This window comes from Pantherophis guttatus, chromosome 2, assembly GCF_059756535.1.
Source record: "Pantherophis guttatus breed Tessera chromosome 2, ASM5975653v1, whole genome shotgun sequence".
In the NCBI taxonomy this organism is placed as follows: Eukaryota; Metazoa; Chordata; class Lepidosauria; order Squamata; family Colubridae; genus Pantherophis; species Pantherophis guttatus.
This window is the reverse complement of record NC_142064.1, coordinates 127,249,004-127,269,053: the sequence shown is the minus strand read 5'-3', so window position 1 is coordinate 127,269,053 and position 20,050 is coordinate 127,249,004. Positions and strand designations below refer to the sequence as shown.

The 20,050-nt window shown below is 40.2% G+C and overlaps 1 protein-coding gene across 3 annotated transcripts in view; it reads left to right on the top strand.

Moving 5' to 3' along the window:
* Window positions 1-20,050, top strand: part of STAT6 (signal transducer and activator of transcription 6) — a 101,088-nt gene that overhangs the window by 51,849 nt on the left and 29,189 nt on the right. For all 3 annotated transcript variants that reach the window (XM_087886678.1, XM_087886681.1, XM_087886680.1), the window contains exons 7-15: window positions 1,324-1,481; window positions 2,961-3,080; window positions 10,042-10,230; window positions 11,825-11,912; window positions 13,628-13,750; window positions 16,472-16,564; window positions 17,589-17,795; window positions 17,893-17,987; window positions 18,889-19,025. In XM_087886678.1, coding sequence (XP_087742804.1) covers window positions 1,324-1,481; window positions 2,961-3,080; window positions 10,042-10,230; window positions 11,825-11,912; window positions 13,628-13,750; window positions 16,472-16,564; window positions 17,589-17,795; window positions 17,893-17,987; window positions 18,889-19,025 — 1,210 coding nt within the window. The remainder of the gene's footprint in view (window positions 1-1,323; window positions 1,482-2,960; window positions 3,081-10,041; window positions 10,231-11,824; window positions 11,913-13,627; window positions 13,751-16,471; window positions 16,565-17,588; window positions 17,796-17,892; window positions 17,988-18,888; window positions 19,026-20,050) is intronic.

Genomic DNA, 20,050 nt, shown 5'->3' with positions numbered 1-20,050 from the left:
TCAAGTTTAAAATTACTTTGAAGGCTACAAGAGCTCCTGTGGATTAGAGCCGAAGCACTCCCATTGAAAAAGAGTCAAACAAGTTGACAAATAAGGATTTCTGATATTGTATATATAAAAAACTAAAATTTTATCGGCATTGTAACCAGTCAAAAAATGCAGCCCATTATTCTCTTGCAGCTATTTAGCCGAAGCAAAAAATGACGAAGAGGTCGCCTAGGGACAAGAATTGCATATAAACAGAAATATTTTTTGTTAAGTGCCTGAAATATTATGGATGAAATTGCCCTGCAAAAGAAATGCAAAAAATAAAATAAAAATGATTCTCTCCAAAAGCAGCTGTTTTCACAAGCTTTTGTTTAGTAATGCAGAGCGTAATCTATGCTAAGAAAAGCCTTAAAGAAAGCTGTGACCAGCCTCTGATTTATAATGGCAATATTGTTTGTATCTGTTCAGCTCAGCTCAGCTTCACCAGCTCCTTCTGCCAAGCATTCGGGCTAAAAGCCTATGTTTTTCTAAATCAAAAATGAGAGGTGCTTAGACATCAATAGCCATAGGATGTATGTTTTTCAGAGTAGAGAAAGCCAAAGCCAAGAGTGGATGGAAATTTGTCTTTTATTTTTGATTGTTTTCTTTGTATCTTTCTGTCGCTTTTCTCTCTTCCTTCATGTATTGCTTCTCTCTCTCTCTCTCTCTCTCTCTCTCTCTCTCTCTCTCTCTCTCTCTCTCTCTCTCTCTCTCTCTCTCTCTCTCTCTCTCTCACACACACACACACACACACTTATTTTCTTCCATTCAATTCAGCCATCTCCACCCTATCAACCCATTGATTTCAGCCCCATTAAGATGTAATAATAGAATAGTAATTTGGGCTGTTTGTTTTTATTTGTTTGTTTATTTCTCGCCTTTATTGTTTTTTACAAATAAGGTGGCAAACATATTCAACATACCTTCCTCCTCTTTTTTTTTTTTTTTTTTTAATTAAGATTACTGGGGAAGGGGAAAATTAATCCTTGTAAACATCCTAGCCCTATGCTGCTAAAAATATCCTGTTACTATTGTTTCCATGCCCAATTGAACACTGAGCAGGGAAAAATTGTCTGGAATGCCTCAAACCCTTCAGTATATAATATTCCTTTCCCAAGCTCTAAATAAACATGTTGACATGTTGGATCAAGTTCTACATGTGGATCATCTATGTCTCTTCCTAGCAATCACACAATATGCACGCCCTAACAAAGTTCTCCACTGCATATCTGACGGATACCAGACAATGCATGTCATTTTCTGCATATGTACTCATGGATGTATCCCTTTTCTTAGTCTCTTCAAAGCCTTCAAGGACTGTTCATGAAGATGGACAGTGAGTTAGAAGAGGCCAAGAAGAAGGTTCTGGTGAGGCTTCTGATTTGGAAGAGGCAGCAGCAACTGGCTGGGAATGGAAGTCCATTTGATGAGGACTTGTCCCCTCTGCAAAAGAGGTGAGTTGTGCAAAAAGAATGCGTTACCTTTTGTCAGATGGGATGTTATCACTCTGAATCTGTCAGTGGTTTAGCAACCCAACTTTTAATGCTGCTTAAAGAAGCAGCTGAATGCAAATTGTCATGGCAATGTCTCTTATGGATCTACTTTCCCCGATAGAGGTCTGTGGTTAATGTTACCATATCTAGAGGAGTCTAGTGGTATTGGTAGAAGTGTAAATCTTTATATTTACTTGTCAGATCTTAGATATATAACAAGCAAAAGGAAATTTCTAACCTCTATATAGTACTCAGCTCTACTAAAAAAAAAAAGAGCTAAACTCTACAGCTTGTATTGATAATGAAAGCTGAATAGATTTGTATATGTCTTCTCATAGCGATTATCTGAACTAGTCCCTGCAATTTTCTTAACAAGGTTCTTTTGGAAGTGGTTTGCTTCCTAGGATTCAGAGAGAAGGATGGACTGAAGATTACCAAGCTGGGTTCGTGCCCCAAGTGGGACTAGAACTCACAACTCCAGGTTTCTAGGTGATGTCTTGACCACTACATCACATTGGCTTCTTATAGTTATATTCTGCACGTTTACTATTTGTTATTATTGCTCTTGGTCATGGAGAGCAACCAAGAGCTATTCAGATACTGAACCCAATCCCAACCATTGATCATTTTTATTCCACACTCCATCTGGTTGGCAATATTTTAGTTGCTATTATTCCTTGAATCATTTATATTGCTCTCATCATAAAAGCAAAATACAGGAACTGGCTAGTCTAGTGAAGAGCAGGACCAGGGGAGACATGATAGCTGTGTTCCAATACTTGAGGGGCTGTCACAGAGAGGAGGGGGTCAACCTATTTTCCAAATAGGCCAGACAAAGAATAATGGATGGAAACTGATCAAGAAGAGATTCAACCCAGAAATAAAGAGAAATTTTCTGACAGTGAGAACAATCAACCAATGGAACAGCTTGCCTTCAGATGTTGTGGGTGCTTCATCATGGAAAGCTTTCAAGAAGAGACAGGACCGCCATCTGTCAGAAATGGTGGAGGGTCTCCTGCTTGGATGGGGGGTTGGACTAGATGACCTACAAGGTCCCTTCCAACTCTGTTATTTTGTTATATATATTGACATAGAATCCTTTCTAGATGAGGCAGCCATGTGGACAGTCTAGAGTTCTCTTTTGAGTCCAGTACTAGTGTTTGATTGTCCTTGATCATGAAGGATCTACTATAGCCTAATGCTATGTTGGCTGAGAAATAAGGGAACTGTACTGTAATCCAAAACTTTTGGAGGACAAAAGTTAGGGAAGTTTGTTTTAACCCTTAACAAATATAAAAACGGGGGCCATCTTTAGTGCTTGATAAAAAGTGACTGCTATACCCCTTAAAAAGTTTGTTTGACTCTTGGAATTTAGATAATCTTGATTTGGATGGATGTGGGATTTCAGTCTGGGATATAAATCTGTCATGTTTCTAACAGGTTGGAATGCCTGGTAGATATTTGGTTCCAGTTTCGCCAGCAGTTGATCACATCTGGAATTGAGCTTCAATCTCATATTCGAGAACATCTTGATGATACATTCAACTCTCTTATACAAAAGTAAGGAGAATCCCTCTCTCAAAGTGCTGTCTTTCTTTCCCACGGGTGTCTCCTTTCATGCTATGCCTAGTATGGGGATTATTGTCTGTGTTGTTTGGTGACTCTGGACCATGGATTATCAGCAGGAGAAGTTGAAGATATTCAGAGGAGACCATAAAGACATTCTATCAATTGTTTCTGGTGTCGGTTTTTTAAAGAGTTGAAATTCAATTTCAACCTAGCATCAGATTCTTGGTTCTATCAGCTTTCTGTTTCCTAGGTGTGAAATGTTAAAAGAATATTTTGTGTACAAATAATGCAGAGCCATGACCTTTGACCCATTTCTCCAATTTGTTGCACATCAAAATCTTCCCAATAATTGTCAAGTGTTCCTCAACCTCAGCAACTTCAAGATGTGTGGACAGCATGCTGGCTGGGAGCTTCTGGGAAGTGAAGTCCGCACATCTTAAAATTGATGAGGTTGAGAAAGACTGATCTAAACAATTTTTTTATAGATATCCCCAACCTGATCCTTGCTTTCTCATTTTCCCTCCATTCTTCATCTTCTCAATCACCTGCATTCTTTGTTTTTAGTTATTCATTTCTCTGATGGAGATGGGTGACTAAGAAATAGTTTTTTAAAAAGATAAAGGGGACATGGAGCTACAGTCTAAGAGAACATGGAGCTATACTCTTAAGATTCAGCCATCATGGGAAGCTTAGTTCCTTGTCACTCTCAAAACTTTCTCCACAACTTTCTTTTGCCTTTGTGCTGCAAACTGGGACAGGTATTTCTATCTAGAGTCATATTTGGCCCTGGAGCTATGTGGTGTATGTGTGTGGGCGTGTGTATGTGTACATACGTGTATATATGTATATACATATCTATGTACAATTTTATATACACACACATAGACACATATATGTCTTTGTGTAAAATAAGCTATTACCCTAATAATATGTTGGACATGAGTTGTGAAATTCACATCAAATTTCCCTGAGGAAATAACTTATTTTCCTGAGCTCTTAAATGCACTATATTTATTTTTTGGATCACTCTCTGAAGTTAAAAAAGCCTTTTCTTTTATAACACTTCTTTTCTTTTATAATATTCAGTTATAGATTAAAACAGGCAAAAATAGCATAAATAAAAGAAACCAAGTTAGTAACCTATTTCTTGATCAAGGTTTGTAAAGTGCCAGGAAACCTCACTTTTCCAGAATTGGATAAAATGGACTTCATAAACAGTAGCCCATATTTGGTGGTGCAGTGGTTAGAATGCAGTATTGCAGCCTAACCCACTGCTCACTGCCAGCAGTTCAGTCCTAAACAGCTCAAGGTTGACTCAACTTTCCTTCCTTCCGAGGTCGGTAAAATGAGGATCTAGACTGTTGGGGAGCATTATGCTGACTCCGTAAACTGCTATTGCTATTTACATACATACATACACATACATATGTACATTTGATGATCTTATTATGCTAATGACCTAAATGTCAGCAATGACATTCAATCCAGTTTCATGGACATTCATGACTTACAATCACCCTTCCCTCAGTTGCCAATTGTAACTCTGCTCATTGATCCATTAAAGCAAGATTTCACTTTACTTGCAAGCAGGTTTATTTTATATGTTTGCAAGTAGGAGTAAACCTAGCTGTGCATTTCAGAGAGCTTAAGCAGCTTCACGTGCCTTCACCTTTTCTATCTTTCTAATTGAATATGTCTTTAATTGTTTATATCTTATATTGATAGATACATTAGAGCTAATAAATTAAGAGTATTTTCTCTCCCAACATGAAAAAAATCCAACATCATGCATCTTCATCATTTCCTGAGATATGTGGAGGAAATCATAGTCCCAGTATCATGAGTATTTGTGTATATTAGTCATTGAACTTTTTTTTGAGATTATTAGTCATTGAAATTTTTTTTTGAGATATGCCTAATTAATAGCCCAAGGTTATGGCCTGTGACCAAAGATCTTTTCTTGGAATTTTCTCTTTGATTTATTAATATTAATATTCTAATATTTAAATAATGTAGGCAATGTGTGACTGGTAGCTTTCTGTGACTTTCATGATCAGATAAAAACTCAGAGCAGAAAACCATTGGTTTGTATTTCACTTTTGTTCAAATACCTTGATAAAAAAGCAAACATTTGTTCTGCAATGATGACTTCCCAGTCATTTTCTTTGGCAGAACCAGCAAGGTGATTTACAACTAAAACTGCTAACTCCTCTTCTGCCTCCTTCTCCCCATTTTAAGGCATTGCCAGTTCTAACTATAAAGAGTACTTAGACTTATATACTGCTCCATAGTGCTTTACAGCCCACTCTAAGCAGTTTTACAGAGTCAGCCTATTGCCCCCAACAATCTGGGTCCTCATTTTACCGACCTCGGAAGAATGGAAGGCTGAGTCAACCTTGAGCCAAGTCAGGATCGAATTCCTGGCAGTGGGCAGAGTTCGCCTGCAATACTGCATTCTAACCACTGTACCACCAAGGTCCCTAAAGTAATTGAATTGTTTTTTCTGTACTCTTGAAAATGATGAAGCTTAAGTTTTCCTCCTTGAATATTTATAAATACATATATACATATATACATATATTTGTTTTCTGAGGTTTTCGTGGGTGTTTGTATGTAGGTCATTGGTTATTCGGGTTTTCTCCCGCGTAAAATTGGAAGTGTCTTGGCGACATTTCGACGAAGTCCCATTCGTCATCTTCAGGCTGGTGTTTTTGGCTTCGTGCTCCTAGAAGCACGAAGCCGAAAACACCAGCCTGAAGATGACGAATGAGACTTCGTCGAAATGTCACCAAGACACTTCCAATTTTACGCGGAAGAAAACCTGAATAACCAAAGATCTATATACATATATATACATATTATATGCATATGTGTAGACGTAGACGTAGACGTAGACGTAGACGTAGACATAGATATATATATTCAATTGTCTATTTTTCTACCTTTCATATCTAAAGTCAAGGAAAAGGCTAAATATATACCAGCCTCATTTTCTCACTCTCATTTTAAACCTTTTTTAATCTCTGGCTGGCAGAACTTAATAGGCCTCATCTTTTGGCTTCCTGTTGGCTAGATTTCATCTCTTGACTTCCCCCAATCTTCAGCACTTTTCACTCAATCTCTGTCAGTCTCCCTTTCAACTAAAACTCCTTCTCAGATTATGTCAGGAGCACTTGTTGATATTTACTAAGAGTAAACAGGCAGACAATGGGAAATACATATCGAAAGGAATGTGCTAGCACTGGCTGATTGCCTAGTGCTGCTCACTTAGGATGGGAACAAAAGTCTTGAGGGTGAAACTCATTAGGTCTTGTCAATTACAAGCAGGAGCTGGAGTTTACTCTGTTGTACAAGTAGTCCTCCATTTAAATTTCGTCCAAAACTGTGGTTAAGCAATGGCAGCTGTTAAGCAAGCAAACATGGCATTTGTTACGCAAACTTATTATACCGAATGGGTAGGGTTTTTTTGCTGAAAATCAGAAGTAAACACTGGTTTCCCGCCAAAATATCAGAGACTATGTAGCTGCAGAACTCTGCAAATGGCTATAAATGTGGGTTGGTTGCCAAGCACCTCAAAAATGCAGTCGTGACTGCAGAAGGGGCAGCCATTGGCACTTCAGAACTGGGTTGTAAGTAGTTCCAGGGAGATCCACCATAACTTCAAACGGTTGTTAAACAACTGGTCATAAGTTAAGGGCTACCCATAAACCCTTTCTTTCCAATGAATTTAAATGTAAATATTAATCCTCTTCATGCTAATTATCCCGACACCAGGGTGAGCATTCTGAACCTTCCCTGCTATTTGCACCATTTATGCTCACCTAGCTGTTTGGGGTCCTATTCCTTTTAATGCTAGAAAACAAGGGGAAGCCAAAGGAACAATGTAAACACAGTTACAGTCATGTGATTTTATAATTAGTGACCACTTTGCTTAAAGACCAAGTTGCTGCTCCCAATTGTGGTTGCTAAGCCAGGACTTCCTATAAAATACAGTCAGATTTGCAGGATTAACATCGGCTCTGCTGCGTAGAACCTACCAAGAAATTATCCATACAAACGCTAAAACTACATTAATATTGGTTATTATTATATACACAACAACATACAATTGCACCTGCCAGTTCTTTAGCTGGCGTTGGGCCCTCAAACACACCAAGTTCTTCCCAAGAACTAGGATGTCATAATGTTTTGGTGCAGTACATGTGTGGATCCAAGCAGTGTGGTCTTTTGTAATTGAAAGATGGAAATTTTACCAATGTGCAGGTTTTCTAATTGCCATTCAAGACTTTTTGGTATGGTACCCAATGTGCTGAGAACCACTGGGACCACCACAACCAGTTTATGCCATCTTTCAACTTTGATTTTCAGAGCTTGATACCTTTAGATTCTTTGACTTCTATTTCTTTTGACCTCTTTTCTTTTATGTACGCTGAGAGCATATGCACCAAGACAAATTCCTTGTGTATCCAATCACACTTGGCCAATAAAAAATTCTATTCTATTTTATCTATTCTATTCTGTTATCCCCTGATATCATCACTTTAATTATCCACACTTTCTTCTTTTCAACTCCAAATCTGGTGTGATGTGCCAAGACTTTATCAGTTTGTACTTGGAAATCTCACAATATTTTATCTTGCTCATTTTGGCTGCTTATGTTTCCCACACAATTTTTTTATAACAAGGACACGATAATTTATACAGATGTTCCAATTATTAGCCATAATGCAATGCTATTGTTTATAATCAGTTTGTGCAATCTTCTTGCACAAGATTATATTACCTACTGTTTCTTCTGTTTCTTTGCACAATCTGCACTTTGAGATGACTTTATTTCGTTTGTTTAAAGTAGAGAGATAAAAGAACAAAAACTAATAAGATAGAAAAAGTCAAAAGCGCAGAAAGAAAAAGACATACAAAGGCTTCTGTTTTTCTTCTACAGCAAATATGTGCATAAATTTACAAAGATCTCTTGCTCTAAGTTTGCAACATAACTTTCATTTTTTTCTATTATTTTCTAGTCTTAAATCCTTATGTCATAATTTCATTTGTTTGTGTTTCATGCCAAAAATCCAAAAGCAGCTTCCAGTCAGCATTAAAATTAATTATAATTTTTTCTCTAATCAAAGCTGTCAATCTTGCCTTCTTAGCCAACTTCATCAATTTCACCACCCATTCTTCCATTTAAGGTAATGTCAGATCCATTCTAGGTAATATGCATATAAAATGCTTGTTTGCCCAATTGGGCAAATGTTTGCCCAACTGTTTGATCATCGATCCCAAAAAGGACATTTTGTTTCAGTTGTATATCAGTTTTTAAATTTGTCTAAATCAATGTGTATATTTGTTGTGGCCCGTCGGCTGTCAGAGAGCAATCAGCAGAGTCAGACAATGAGAAGGTTAAGGGAGGGCCTGTGCCAGCTTTGGAGCCTTTGGAAGGCTTTGATAAGAAACAGCATCGGAGACTGACGCAGAGCTGGGGACTTCTGTCCTCCCCCAGGTGGAGAGGCAGCTGTCTTCGGGGCCTGAGCTGAGTGAGGGGGAGGAACAGATGAGGCCCATCCCAGATGCACATATGCTTAGGGAGGAAAGGAGAGGAGAGCAAAGGAAAACAATAAGCCAGCTCTCGGGGTATGGCAGACGTCGACACTAGCCAGCTGCTCCCTGGCTGGGAAATAAATAGGAGGGCTTTGGGAGTGGTCGGTTGTTGCAGACAATAGTTTATTTCTAATATACAGCAAGCAATTCGGATTCCTTGGCCAAACCCAGGTTTGTTGGGACTACTTAAGTTTGATTTTTTTGTTTATCCACGTAAATAAAAGACTGTTACTGCTCTGTTATAAAAAGGGGGTTGTTTTATTCACGAACAGTACATTATTACTTGCAAAGGCTGGGTCAGAACAGTATTTGACTCCAGACGTTTTTGGTTTTTTTAACATGCTCATCAAACTTTCAACAGGAAACATGGCCAAATGCATGCTATCCCGTAGTGCTTCCCCTCCCAAAGTTGCTCTTCCCATCCTAAACCAGAATTTTTTTTCCTGCCTGCTGTCTTTATGAATAGGGATGGGGAAACTTAGAACTTAGAATAACTTTATTGTCACTTTGAATGTACACTAATTGGCATACATTACAATGAAATTAAGTTGCATACATCTCTCAAGTTAGGGATGCGGTGGCTCAGTGGCTAAGACACTGAGCTTGTCGATCGAAAGGTCGGCAGTTCAGCGGTTCGAATCCCTAGTGCCATGTAATGGGGTGAGCTCCCATTACTTGTCCCAGCTTCTGCCAACCTAGCAGTTCGAAAGCACGTAAAAAATGCAAGTAGAAAAATAAGGACCATCTTTGGTGGGAAGTTAACAGCGCTCCGTGCGCCTTGGTGTTTAGTCATGCCGGCCACATGACCACAGAGATGTCTTCGGACAGCACTGGCTCTTCGGCTTTGAAATGGACATGAGCACTGCCCCCTAGGGTCAGGAACGACTAGCACATATGTGCGTGGGGAACCTTTACCTTTACCTTTACAGCACTCAAAAGGTCTCCACCTCTAATATAAACATAAACTTGACAGGATGAATAAATAAACAAACAAACAAATAATTATGCATGTACCCACATATATTATATGGCATGGAGAAACAACACAGTCTAATTCGGATGTATACATGTACATTGCAAGAGAAACAAATCCTGCAAGTTTACCAGATGGAAAGTATAGGGAACAAAGCTGTTACAGAATCTGGTGGTCCTGCTAGATATAATTTGAAACCTTCTCCCAGAGGGGAGCAACAGAAACAGATTGTGAAGTGGGTGTGTGGGGTCTCTAACAATGCTTTGAGCTCTAAGCACATAGCGCTTATTAGCAATATCCTGGGGAAGGGAGTAGGGTGAATATGCTGTTCCCAGAACTGGCTCTTCTCATACTTGAGCCTGGCTTGTGTTTCCCCTCCAGTTCCTTCTTGGTGGAAAAACAGCCTCCGCAAGTTTTAAAGACGCAGACGAAATTTCAAGCCAGTGTCCGCTTCCTGCTGGGACCTCAGTTACTCAAACATCCGCCAACATCATTTCTGGTCACGGCTGACATTGTGACAGAGAAACAGGCCCGGGAACTGACTGCCAACCGTTCTGCCTCTGCCTTTAGGTGAGAGACACCATTGCAGCTTCAGTGTTTCTCTCCTGGTGGATTTATTTCCAAGTTTCTTTTTTTAAAGAATGTATTTGGAGTGAAAAGGTATGGATTTTTATCCAAGAATAGATTCTTAAACACAGATCTTAGGTAGAGTGAGAAAATTTCACACAAACTGTTCACAGGAACTGCTTTGAAATATACTTTCAGGGCTCCACATCAGGCAGGGGTGGGTTCTACTTACCTTTACTACCGGTTCACAGCGGGGCCACACACACGCTTTTCTGCACAAGCACAGAAGCGCATTTTGATGACGTCAGGGTCAGTGGGCGGAGCCTCCCGCCAGTTTTACTACCGGTTCTATAGAACCCGTGCGAACTGGGGGCAACCCACCACTAACATCAGGGGTGGGTTCCACTTACCTTTGCTACCGGTTCGCATGCACAGAGCGTCCATGATGACGTACAGGTGGGTGAGTGGAGCCTCCCGCTGCCGTTACTATCAGTTTGCAAGATCTGGACCGAACCGGTAGCAACCCACCACTGCTCCACATATGAGCTGTTTCACTCTTCCCTTCTTGTCTTAAAGAGAAAGAAGAACTGTCAAAATGAGGAATGATTTATCTCATGTAACTAGTGAATATCTATAGTAACTTACAGAAGACTTAGAATAACTTTATGGTCACTTTGAATGTACACTAATCAGTATACATTAAAATGAAATTTGCTTGCCTATGAAATTTATGAAGGTGGGGAAGGTGAAGTAACTAAATGAATAAAGTTCATCTTCAGCTCAAATGATATCTGGATAAGAGAAACATATCATAATAGTTTGCCCAAAGAAGTTTTGAAATTATTCTTAATAGTATAGTAAAAGAGAAATTTATAGGTATACGGAAACACTGAGCGCGAGAGGGAAAATGAGTAGTAGTTGAAATTCTGAGTGACTGCCCATTAGTCTCCAATTTAAAAAGCAGTCATTCTGTTATTTCTTGACAATGTATAGGTTGTCCTTGACTAACAACCATAATTGAGCCCAAAATTTCTGTTGTTAAGTGAGACATTTGTTAAGTGAGTTTTGCCCCATTTAAGACCTTTCTTGCCAGTTGTTCAGTGAATCATGGCAGTCAATAAGTTAGTAACCCAGTTGTTAAGTGAATCTGGTTTCCCGATTGATTTTGCTTGTCAGAAAGTTGCAAAAGGCGATCACATGACCTTGAGATACTGCACCGGTCATAAATATGAACCAGTTGCCAAGCATCTGAATTTTGATCACATGATTATGGAGATGCTTCAAAGGTTGTAACTGTGAAAAACGGTCATAAGTCACATTTTTCAGTGCCGTTGTAACTTTGAACAGTCACTAAACAAACTGTTGTAATTTGAGGACTACCTGTAATGTGGTGGCCTTTTTCTTCTTTTCAAAACTAATGTTTCAAAATGAAATATTTTACAAAGACAAGATTAGCTCCAGTGTTTATCCATAGAAGAACTGTTTTCACTATAGCATATAAGCAAACTTTAGAGTGGGAACTCTCGGCACAATGAATAATCACTTCCTGGTAGTAAAGGAACCAACTCATGATTTCTTGTTTTCTTTTTGACTTCAGTGAAAGCACTGGAGAGATTGTAAACAACACAGCATCCCTGGATATAAATGCCTCCAGCAATTCTTGTACTGCTCAGTTCAAAAATTTGGTAAGTGGATTGAGAAGAAGTGAATAGGAGTGAATTCAAACAGCCTAACTGGTGAGATAGGCTGTAAATTGGGATGGGAAGCAACTTACCAAAAAATTGCAGAGAAAGCAAAATTGGAGGGGGAGGGGAGGTGTTGGTCATCTCTGTCATTATGCATGTGTGTTTAAGTTCAAATCAGTTTACAAAAAATCCCCATGTCATGGTCGGTTCATTACACAAACCCTGCTCACAACCAGACATCAGCAACCAGGATGGGGGTGGGGAGAAGGCATTGGAATGCAAGGGGGGTATTGGGGAGGGTACAGGAATGCAAGTCTGCCAGCTTGAAGCCTGAGACTGATCCAGCTCCCCAAGGTCATCGGCTGGGAAAAAGGCGAAGAAACTGTTCCTAAAACAACGCAAGTATAACTGATTGGCTGGACAATGGACAGTGGGAGGACCAGGGGAAAGTTTTCCTTTGCTATTTGTGCATGAAAATGTTAGAACTGGCTTTTCCACATCTATACCCACATGGCATTTTCAGTAAAGTTAAAATCTTGGTAAAAGATGCCTCCTTTGCTATTTCAACCAGTGGGACGGTTGACACCCCAGAAGCAACTCACATTCAGGCCATGGCCAGGTTGCAACCATGATTAACTTTAGAAATGTAGCAGTGTCAATCAGCATTTGGGATGATGTAGCTCGGGTCTGATTCACACTTGCACCATGACAAGATGCTGGAAGTGGTAGGAAGATGACGTATATCCCTTCAGACTGCCAGAGGGGATAATACTCTCCCATCTAGATAACTATAAGAGGAAAATGGGTGCAGCAGGGAAGACAATTCTCATCCAAGTTTTTTCCTTCCAAGTTCCTTCTTGTAAGGGAACTTTTTAAAAAAGTGATTTCCCCCATCTTTAGGACTGTTGCTTTTTTTTTTTTTAATCCTCAGATCATTATATTCCATGTGCAGACAAACATCTGTTGCTGTATAAATGAAAAAGAACCTGCAGTTTTTCTATCTTGCCCAACTTAATGGAAGCTTACATATGTAAATCAATGACATCCGAGTCCTCTATAAAATTCCACGAATGGGTGTTCCTTTGGGCTGCACAGTGACCTAGATTCAAAAAAATGAAAGGGTGATTTGGTGTGCTCAAAAGATGCTCACGTTGGCATCTCCTTAGGCCAAATGTATTTTTTTTCCTAAGATTGTGCAGCAGCTGTGCAAGCCCAGGGAAAGATACGGTTTCTTTAAGGAGTCACTGAGAGATGTAGTAGAAGAGTCCCGTTGCGGGGAATCCCCTTTTCTCCTTCAATTCCGAATGGTTGCTCAGCCTTACAAGAGATGCTTTGCTTAGAAGCATGTTTGGTGAGCTTTGTCATTCAAAAAGGCCATGGGGGCAGTGGTGAAATCCAATTTTATTTTACTTCTGTGGCTTGGTGGGTATGGCATGGGAAGGATACTGCAAAATCCCCATTCCTTCCCCACTCCCAAGGAAAGGATATTGCAAAATCGCCATTCCCACCCAACTCTGGAGCCAGCCAGAGGTGGCATTTGTCGGTTCTCCAAACTACTCAAAATTTCCGCTGCCGGTTCTCCAGAACCTGTCAGAACCTTCTGGTTTTCACCACTGCGTGGGGGTCAACAAATTATAAGCCGGGAGCTAAGATTTGGAACAGATTTCCCCTTGCAGAAGTTAAGCCAATGGAGATGTGCCTTTTCTCATCTTCAGCTTCTCAAAAAGATCAAGCGTTGTGACCGCAAGAGTACAGAATCGGTAACGGAAGAGAAGTGTGCTGTCCTCTTCAGTACCAGCATTTGCCTTGGACCCAACCAAACCAACTTTCACCTACAGGTAGCAACACCATGTGGGGGGCTGGTATTATTCTTAGTACTAGAGATGTAATGTGCTGCTGGTTTATTGCTTCCTTGAGAGAGACACACACAAATAGGTTAGGCAGAGCCTTGAAAAGAACCAAATACAATTAGTGCCCTACAATGTCTCCTCTCTTCCCTCTTGAGCAGTTTGGCTCCAGAGATACAAATGGGATGCAAATTTCTAGGTCTGGCAACAAGAAGGTTTTGTGGTGCTCTTTTGGGAGGAATAATTGGATGCATACCTTCTGCTATGAGAAGAAACACCCACTAATGGGGCAGTATCAGGATTGGTTGACTATATGGTGTATGTTTTTTTTTCCATGCAAATTTCCTTCTCTTGCCCCAGGTTTCTTTCAGTAGAACTTGACAACAATTCTGCTTCCAATAATGTTGTCATTAATCATGCATTAAGCCCCAGTTTCCAACAACAGACAGATAGATGGTTATCAACCCAACTTTTATTAGGTTCAAACAGATAAAATGAAATCTTTAATGGAATTAGAGAGACTTAAGTAAGAAAATGAAGCCCTTTATATATATTTTAACAACTGGTTCTCTGCCCTAATGACTGGCTGGGTGGGCATGGCTGGGTAGGCGTGGCTGGATGGGCATGGCCAACTTGATGTCACTTACGTCGAGGGGCGCTTCACCTCGCCCGCCCTCTCATGACCGTGGGGATGCTGCAACGGTCGTAAGTGTGATAAACGGTCGTAAGACAAGACACTTTTTTTCAGTGCCATTGTAACTTTGAATGGTCACTAAATGAACTGTTGTTGGGTCAAGGATTACTTGTACAAAAATACAAAAAGCTTCTTTGCTTGCAAAAAGCTGCCCTAAATACCAGTCATTAGATTAGAAATGGAGAAATACACACTGAAAATCACCGAGTCACAGCCGTCATGGACACCTAAACCATTCTGTCTGAATACCTTCCTTTTCCTCAGTAATACCTGCAACCCGGAGTTATAAATCAGGCAGGTTGCCAGAGCACATTGAGGAATTAAAAATAGTTAAAATACAAGGATAACTATCAGCAGCCAAGTTAGCCTTGCTCATAAAGTGAAACCCTTTAGCAGAGAGGTCATTAAAGCTCTCCAGAAAGTGGGCGGGTATATTTGGGTTACAAAAGGCCCAGCTAAAGAGACAAATAAACAAATTAATATCTTGAGTGAGGGCTAATCCCACTCTGCCTTTGTTCAGACCTTGGTGCAGGGAATTTTTGCCTAAATTGGAAGGAGGAGCCGCTAGGTGGCTCAGTGGCTAAGACACTGAGCTTGTCGATCAGAAAGGTTGGCGGTTCGAATCCCTAGTATAGGTCTCCTGCGTGAGCAGGGGGTTGGACTAGATGACCTCCAACTCTGTTACTGCTGCTTATTATCATTGAGCAATCATGTGCCTTACCCACTCCGACGCCAATGCAAGAGACTCCTGTCCCAAAGGTGCTTTTTCAAGAGGCAACTGGGCTTTCTGGAAACCAAGAAAGTCCAGTTGCCTCTTGAAAAAAGCATCTTTGGGACAACCATGACCCGGATGACTGAAGAATCCCCATAGACAAGAGACTCCTGTGCTCAAGTGAACTGACTAAAGCACCGTTTCCCACCCAGGAGAAGCAACCCTCAGATCCGTTTGCACCACTTAAAAGATATACCGGCTGGTCTCATTCACCTCACAAGATATCTTAAGGAAATCATAACAGATTTAAGGAAAGATCACATGCTCCCAGAAAGGCACAGTAAAAAAATCAGACAGAATGCCAAGCTTGCATCCTGCCTCTCAGCCATTTCTTCTATGGCTATGCCAATCCTTCTGTAAATAGCTGTTCCAACCGTGTATACTCCAAAAAGCTTAAAACAACCCTTTAACAATCTTTAAGAAAGTGAAGCCCCAGGAATAAAAGTACTAAAAAAAAACTCTGTGGGGAGGGGGGAAACTCCGGAGAAGTTCAGTCTACAGATAGAAAGTCTGGGCTTACTGCTAAGGCTTACAATGTAACAAGCTTACCCCAGAGGTAATTTCTGAAAACACTTAAAGCTGCAGGGCAAGTAAGATAAGAATTAGCTAGAAATACAGGCATACCAGAATGTTTCCTTCCTGCCTCCCTTGCAGGATTAGCTGTGTAAAGTGGGAAAACATTTCTTCCAACAACTGATTCTCCGAACTGCTCAGAAAATTAACATCTGGTTCGGGAGAACTGGTGCAGGCTTCATTTTCTTACTTAAGTCTCTCTGGGTTTCTGGATTTTTACAACCTCAATTCAGAATAGGTTGTTAAAAAATGCTTTTAAAAGGTAAAAAAAAAAGGCTCTGACGATTGCGCAGCACAGCTGTGATCGTCAGTCTTTTTTTAACCTTTTAAAAGCATTTTTTTACAATAGGTTGTAAAAAAATGCTTTTAAAAGTTAAAAAAAAAAAGGGTCTGACAATCGCATCTGTGCCGCGTGATTGTCAGAGCCTTTTTTTACCTTTTAAAAGCAGGAAGTAATGACACCCGTGTGGGTAGGCGGAGCCTCATGTCGCCATCGCTATCGGTTCTCCGAACCACCTGCCACAATCACTACCAGATCACCTGATCCGGTCCAAACCGGGAGCATTTCACCCCTGGTTCTAAGCTGATCAGTCAGAAACAAAAGACAGCAGGCCAGTTTTAAAGAAAATCACAGTCGTTAACTACAACTCTTTGTTCCCTCCTGTCGTTCTAGGCTCTGTCGCTGCCCCTTGTGGTGATTGTCCATGGAAATCAGGACAACAATGCTAAAGCCACCATCTTATGGGACAATGCCTTTGCTGCTCCCGTAAGTGAAAGGTGCAGACTAAGACTGCTAATCATTAAGGGAAGAATTTAACGTAGACATTTAATTGTCAAAAAAATGTGGATTTTTAAAAACAACTTTCTTTAGGGGAAGGATTTGAACCCGTAAACCTCCAGAAATCTAAGACAGCTTGTTAAAAAAAAAAAAGGATGCTAGGAGCTGTTCAGCAACCTCTATCTGCCCACAGATTCCTCATCTCCAGCCTTGAGCCTCTCTATAATACCTACCATACCAGTAGGAGAGGATCTGGTGGGGCAGTTAAATTCAGGGTTAAATTCTTACTCGGTCATGAAAATCACTGGATGAGTTTAGAATAGCAAAGATTGGGGGAAATCATGGACACTGCTGAAAAATCTCAAATGAGAGTAAGATATGAACCAAAATTATTCCTGCCGTTTGTAAAATCTGAAGAACCTGGGGCCATGTACAGTGGCTTCTTACTCCACCATTATGCCATTTTCTGGAAAGGAAACTTTTGATATATTCTTCATATGGCCCAATGGCTTTTTGTATTTCAGGCTGAACTGTAACATGGCAACCTAATCATAGTTCCATTAGTATAAGCCACAGTGGCCCAGTGGTTAGAGTGCAGTACTGCAGGCTACTTCTGTTGACTGCTGGCTGCCTGCAATTTGGCAATTCAAATATCATCGGCTCAAGGTTGACTCCGCCTTCCATTCCATTTTTTGTAAGCGCCAAATTTCCAAAATTAGGTTCGGGTTACAGCCAAATTGGGTTGCGACCAAAATTATGGAATGAATTATGGTCGTGACCAGAGGTTCAACTGTATATAAGTCTAAGTGCTATGGCTATTGGTATAAACCAGCTAACACAAACTGGTAAGGCAGTGAGAAACCAAGGTAAGATTTAGAGTTGCTGTTCTTAGTGAGGGTTATCTTTTAGTACCAGATCAGCCTTTGGGGAAATATACAATAGGATACGGAGTACTGTTGTCTGCTACAGTTTATAGCAGGTGTGTGATGCTGTCTCTCTTGATCTGTTCCAGGATCGCATTCCCTTTGTGGTGGCCGAGCGTGTTAGCTGGAAGGCAATGTGTGACACTCTCAACCAGAAGTTCCTTGCGGAGGTGCAAACCACAAAAGGTCTACTCAAGGATCATTATTTCTTCTTGGCCCAGAAGATTTTTGGTGACAACCTCACCAGTCTAGAGGAACTGCAGAGATGCCACGTGTCTTGGTCCCAATTCAATAAGGTCTCTCAATGGGTTTTGTTAGAAGGGTGATATGATAGTCTCTTGAGCTTATCTAGTTGGTGTCACCTGCTTCTCACACTCACCTTGTAACTTACAGGAGATGCTTCCTGGTAGAGGATTCACATTTTGGCAATGGTTTGAAGGCATTCTTGACCTCACCAAGAAATACCTGAAGAACTATTGGTCTGACAGGTAAGAAAATAAATGGATCAAAACCAGGATGCATTACATAATTCAGTTTGGTGCAGTGGTTAAGGTGCTGGACTAGAAATGAGGAGATTGAGTTGTAATCCTGCCTTAGGTATGAACGCCAGCTGGGTGAATTTGGGCTACTCACTATCCCTCAGCCTAAACTTTCATAGCATTTTTGTTGTGGGGAAAATAGGAAGAGGGAGCATTATGTTGGCAGCCTTGAGTTGTAAAACATGAAGGTTGTGTGTGTGTGTGTATAATTTATTTATTTATGTATTTATTTTTCAGGCTTTCATTCCTAATTCAGTTTTATAATTACTATTTATTTAGTTATATATACATATATACATATATATATATATATACACACACACATATACATACATATATACACACACATATACATATATATATATATATACATATATACACACACACGCACATATATATATATATGTGTATATATATATATGTAAGTATGTATATATATAAATAAATAAATAAATAAATAGTAATTATAAAACTGAATTAGGAGTGAAAGCCTGAGGAAAAAATAGATGATAGATAGATAGATAGATAGATAGATAGATAGATAGATAGATAGTAATTATAAAACTGAATTAGGAGTGAAAGTCTGAAAATAGAACTTATTTTCCTCTCAATTTTTTTCCCAGTATAAGGAAGTATATTTATTGACCAGGTTGTTTGAGTCGGGGTACCAGTTTATACTGATACACACAGAATAAGAAGTTTCAATTAGGGTTTTTTTTTTTCAGTTTCAAAATCAGAGGGATGTACTTTTTCCTTTCAACCATTACTACAATTCTCTAAGCCCTGCAGTGTTGATGATTGATTTTCTCTTCTGTTTTTTTCCCTCTATCTGTCTATTTTGTTCATGCAGATTGATCATGGGCTTTGTCAGCAAGCAATATGTTTTCAATTACCTGAGCAATGCGCCAGCTGGGACTTTCCTGTTACGTTTCAGTGACTCTGAGATTGGTGGCATCAGCATCGCCTATGTCAACTACTTCCCAGATGGTATGCCTTTGCGTAGGACAGCTCCATATTTGCAAAGCTTAAAGCGGAGGAAAAATAGGTTTTTCTGTCTCTGTTAGATAGGTGATTGTCAATGAAACTCTTTTAACTTTTAATTTGAAGTTAGGATTGTTGAAACTGAGAATAGATTTATTATATTTATATGCCAACTGCAAGAGATTCTGGGCAATTTATAATTGTTAAAACATTTTTAAAAAACGAAGAACGATACAAAAAAAGCCCAAGACAAAAAAAAAAAAAGAATGGCAAACAAAAGAAACCCAGAGGGGAACAGAAAACATCAGCACTTAGACTTATATACCCCTTCAGAGTGCTTTACAGCCCTCTCTAAGTGGTTTACAGAGTCAGTCTATTGCCCCCAACAATCTGGGTCCTCATTTTACCCACCTTGGAAGGATGGAAGGCTGAGTCAACCTTGAGCTGGTGAGATTCGAACTGCCAAATTGCAGGCAGCCGGCAGGCAGCAGAAGTAGCCTGCAGTACTGCATTCTAACCACTGCACCACCACAAGGAAGAAAGGAGATCTCCCAAGGCTTGGGCGAAGAGCCAGACCTTTAAGGCCCTTTGAAACACCAGCAGGGTGGGGGACCATTTTTCAGGAGGAACTTCTTTCCCGAGAGCAGACACTGCTGCAGGGAAGGCACACTTCCACAGTCCCAATAGGTGGCAATGTTTAATTGATGGAACCCCGAGTGCATCGACCCTGCCAAATTGAACTGGTTGAGCACATACTATGGGAGAGAGGCAGCCCCCTCAAATAACTAGGCCCTATGCCATGTGGGGCTTTATAGGTAACAACCAGCATTTTGAATTTCACCCCAAAGCAAACTGGCAAGTGTGGCTCAGTGGCTAAGACACTGAGCTTGTCAATCAGAAAGTTCAGCAGTTCGAATCCCTAGTACAGGTCTTCTGCGTGAGCAGGGGGTTGGACTAGATGACCACCAAGGTCCCTTCCAACTCTGTTACTGTTACTAGTGCAGCTCACAAAGTAGAGGTGTTACATAGGC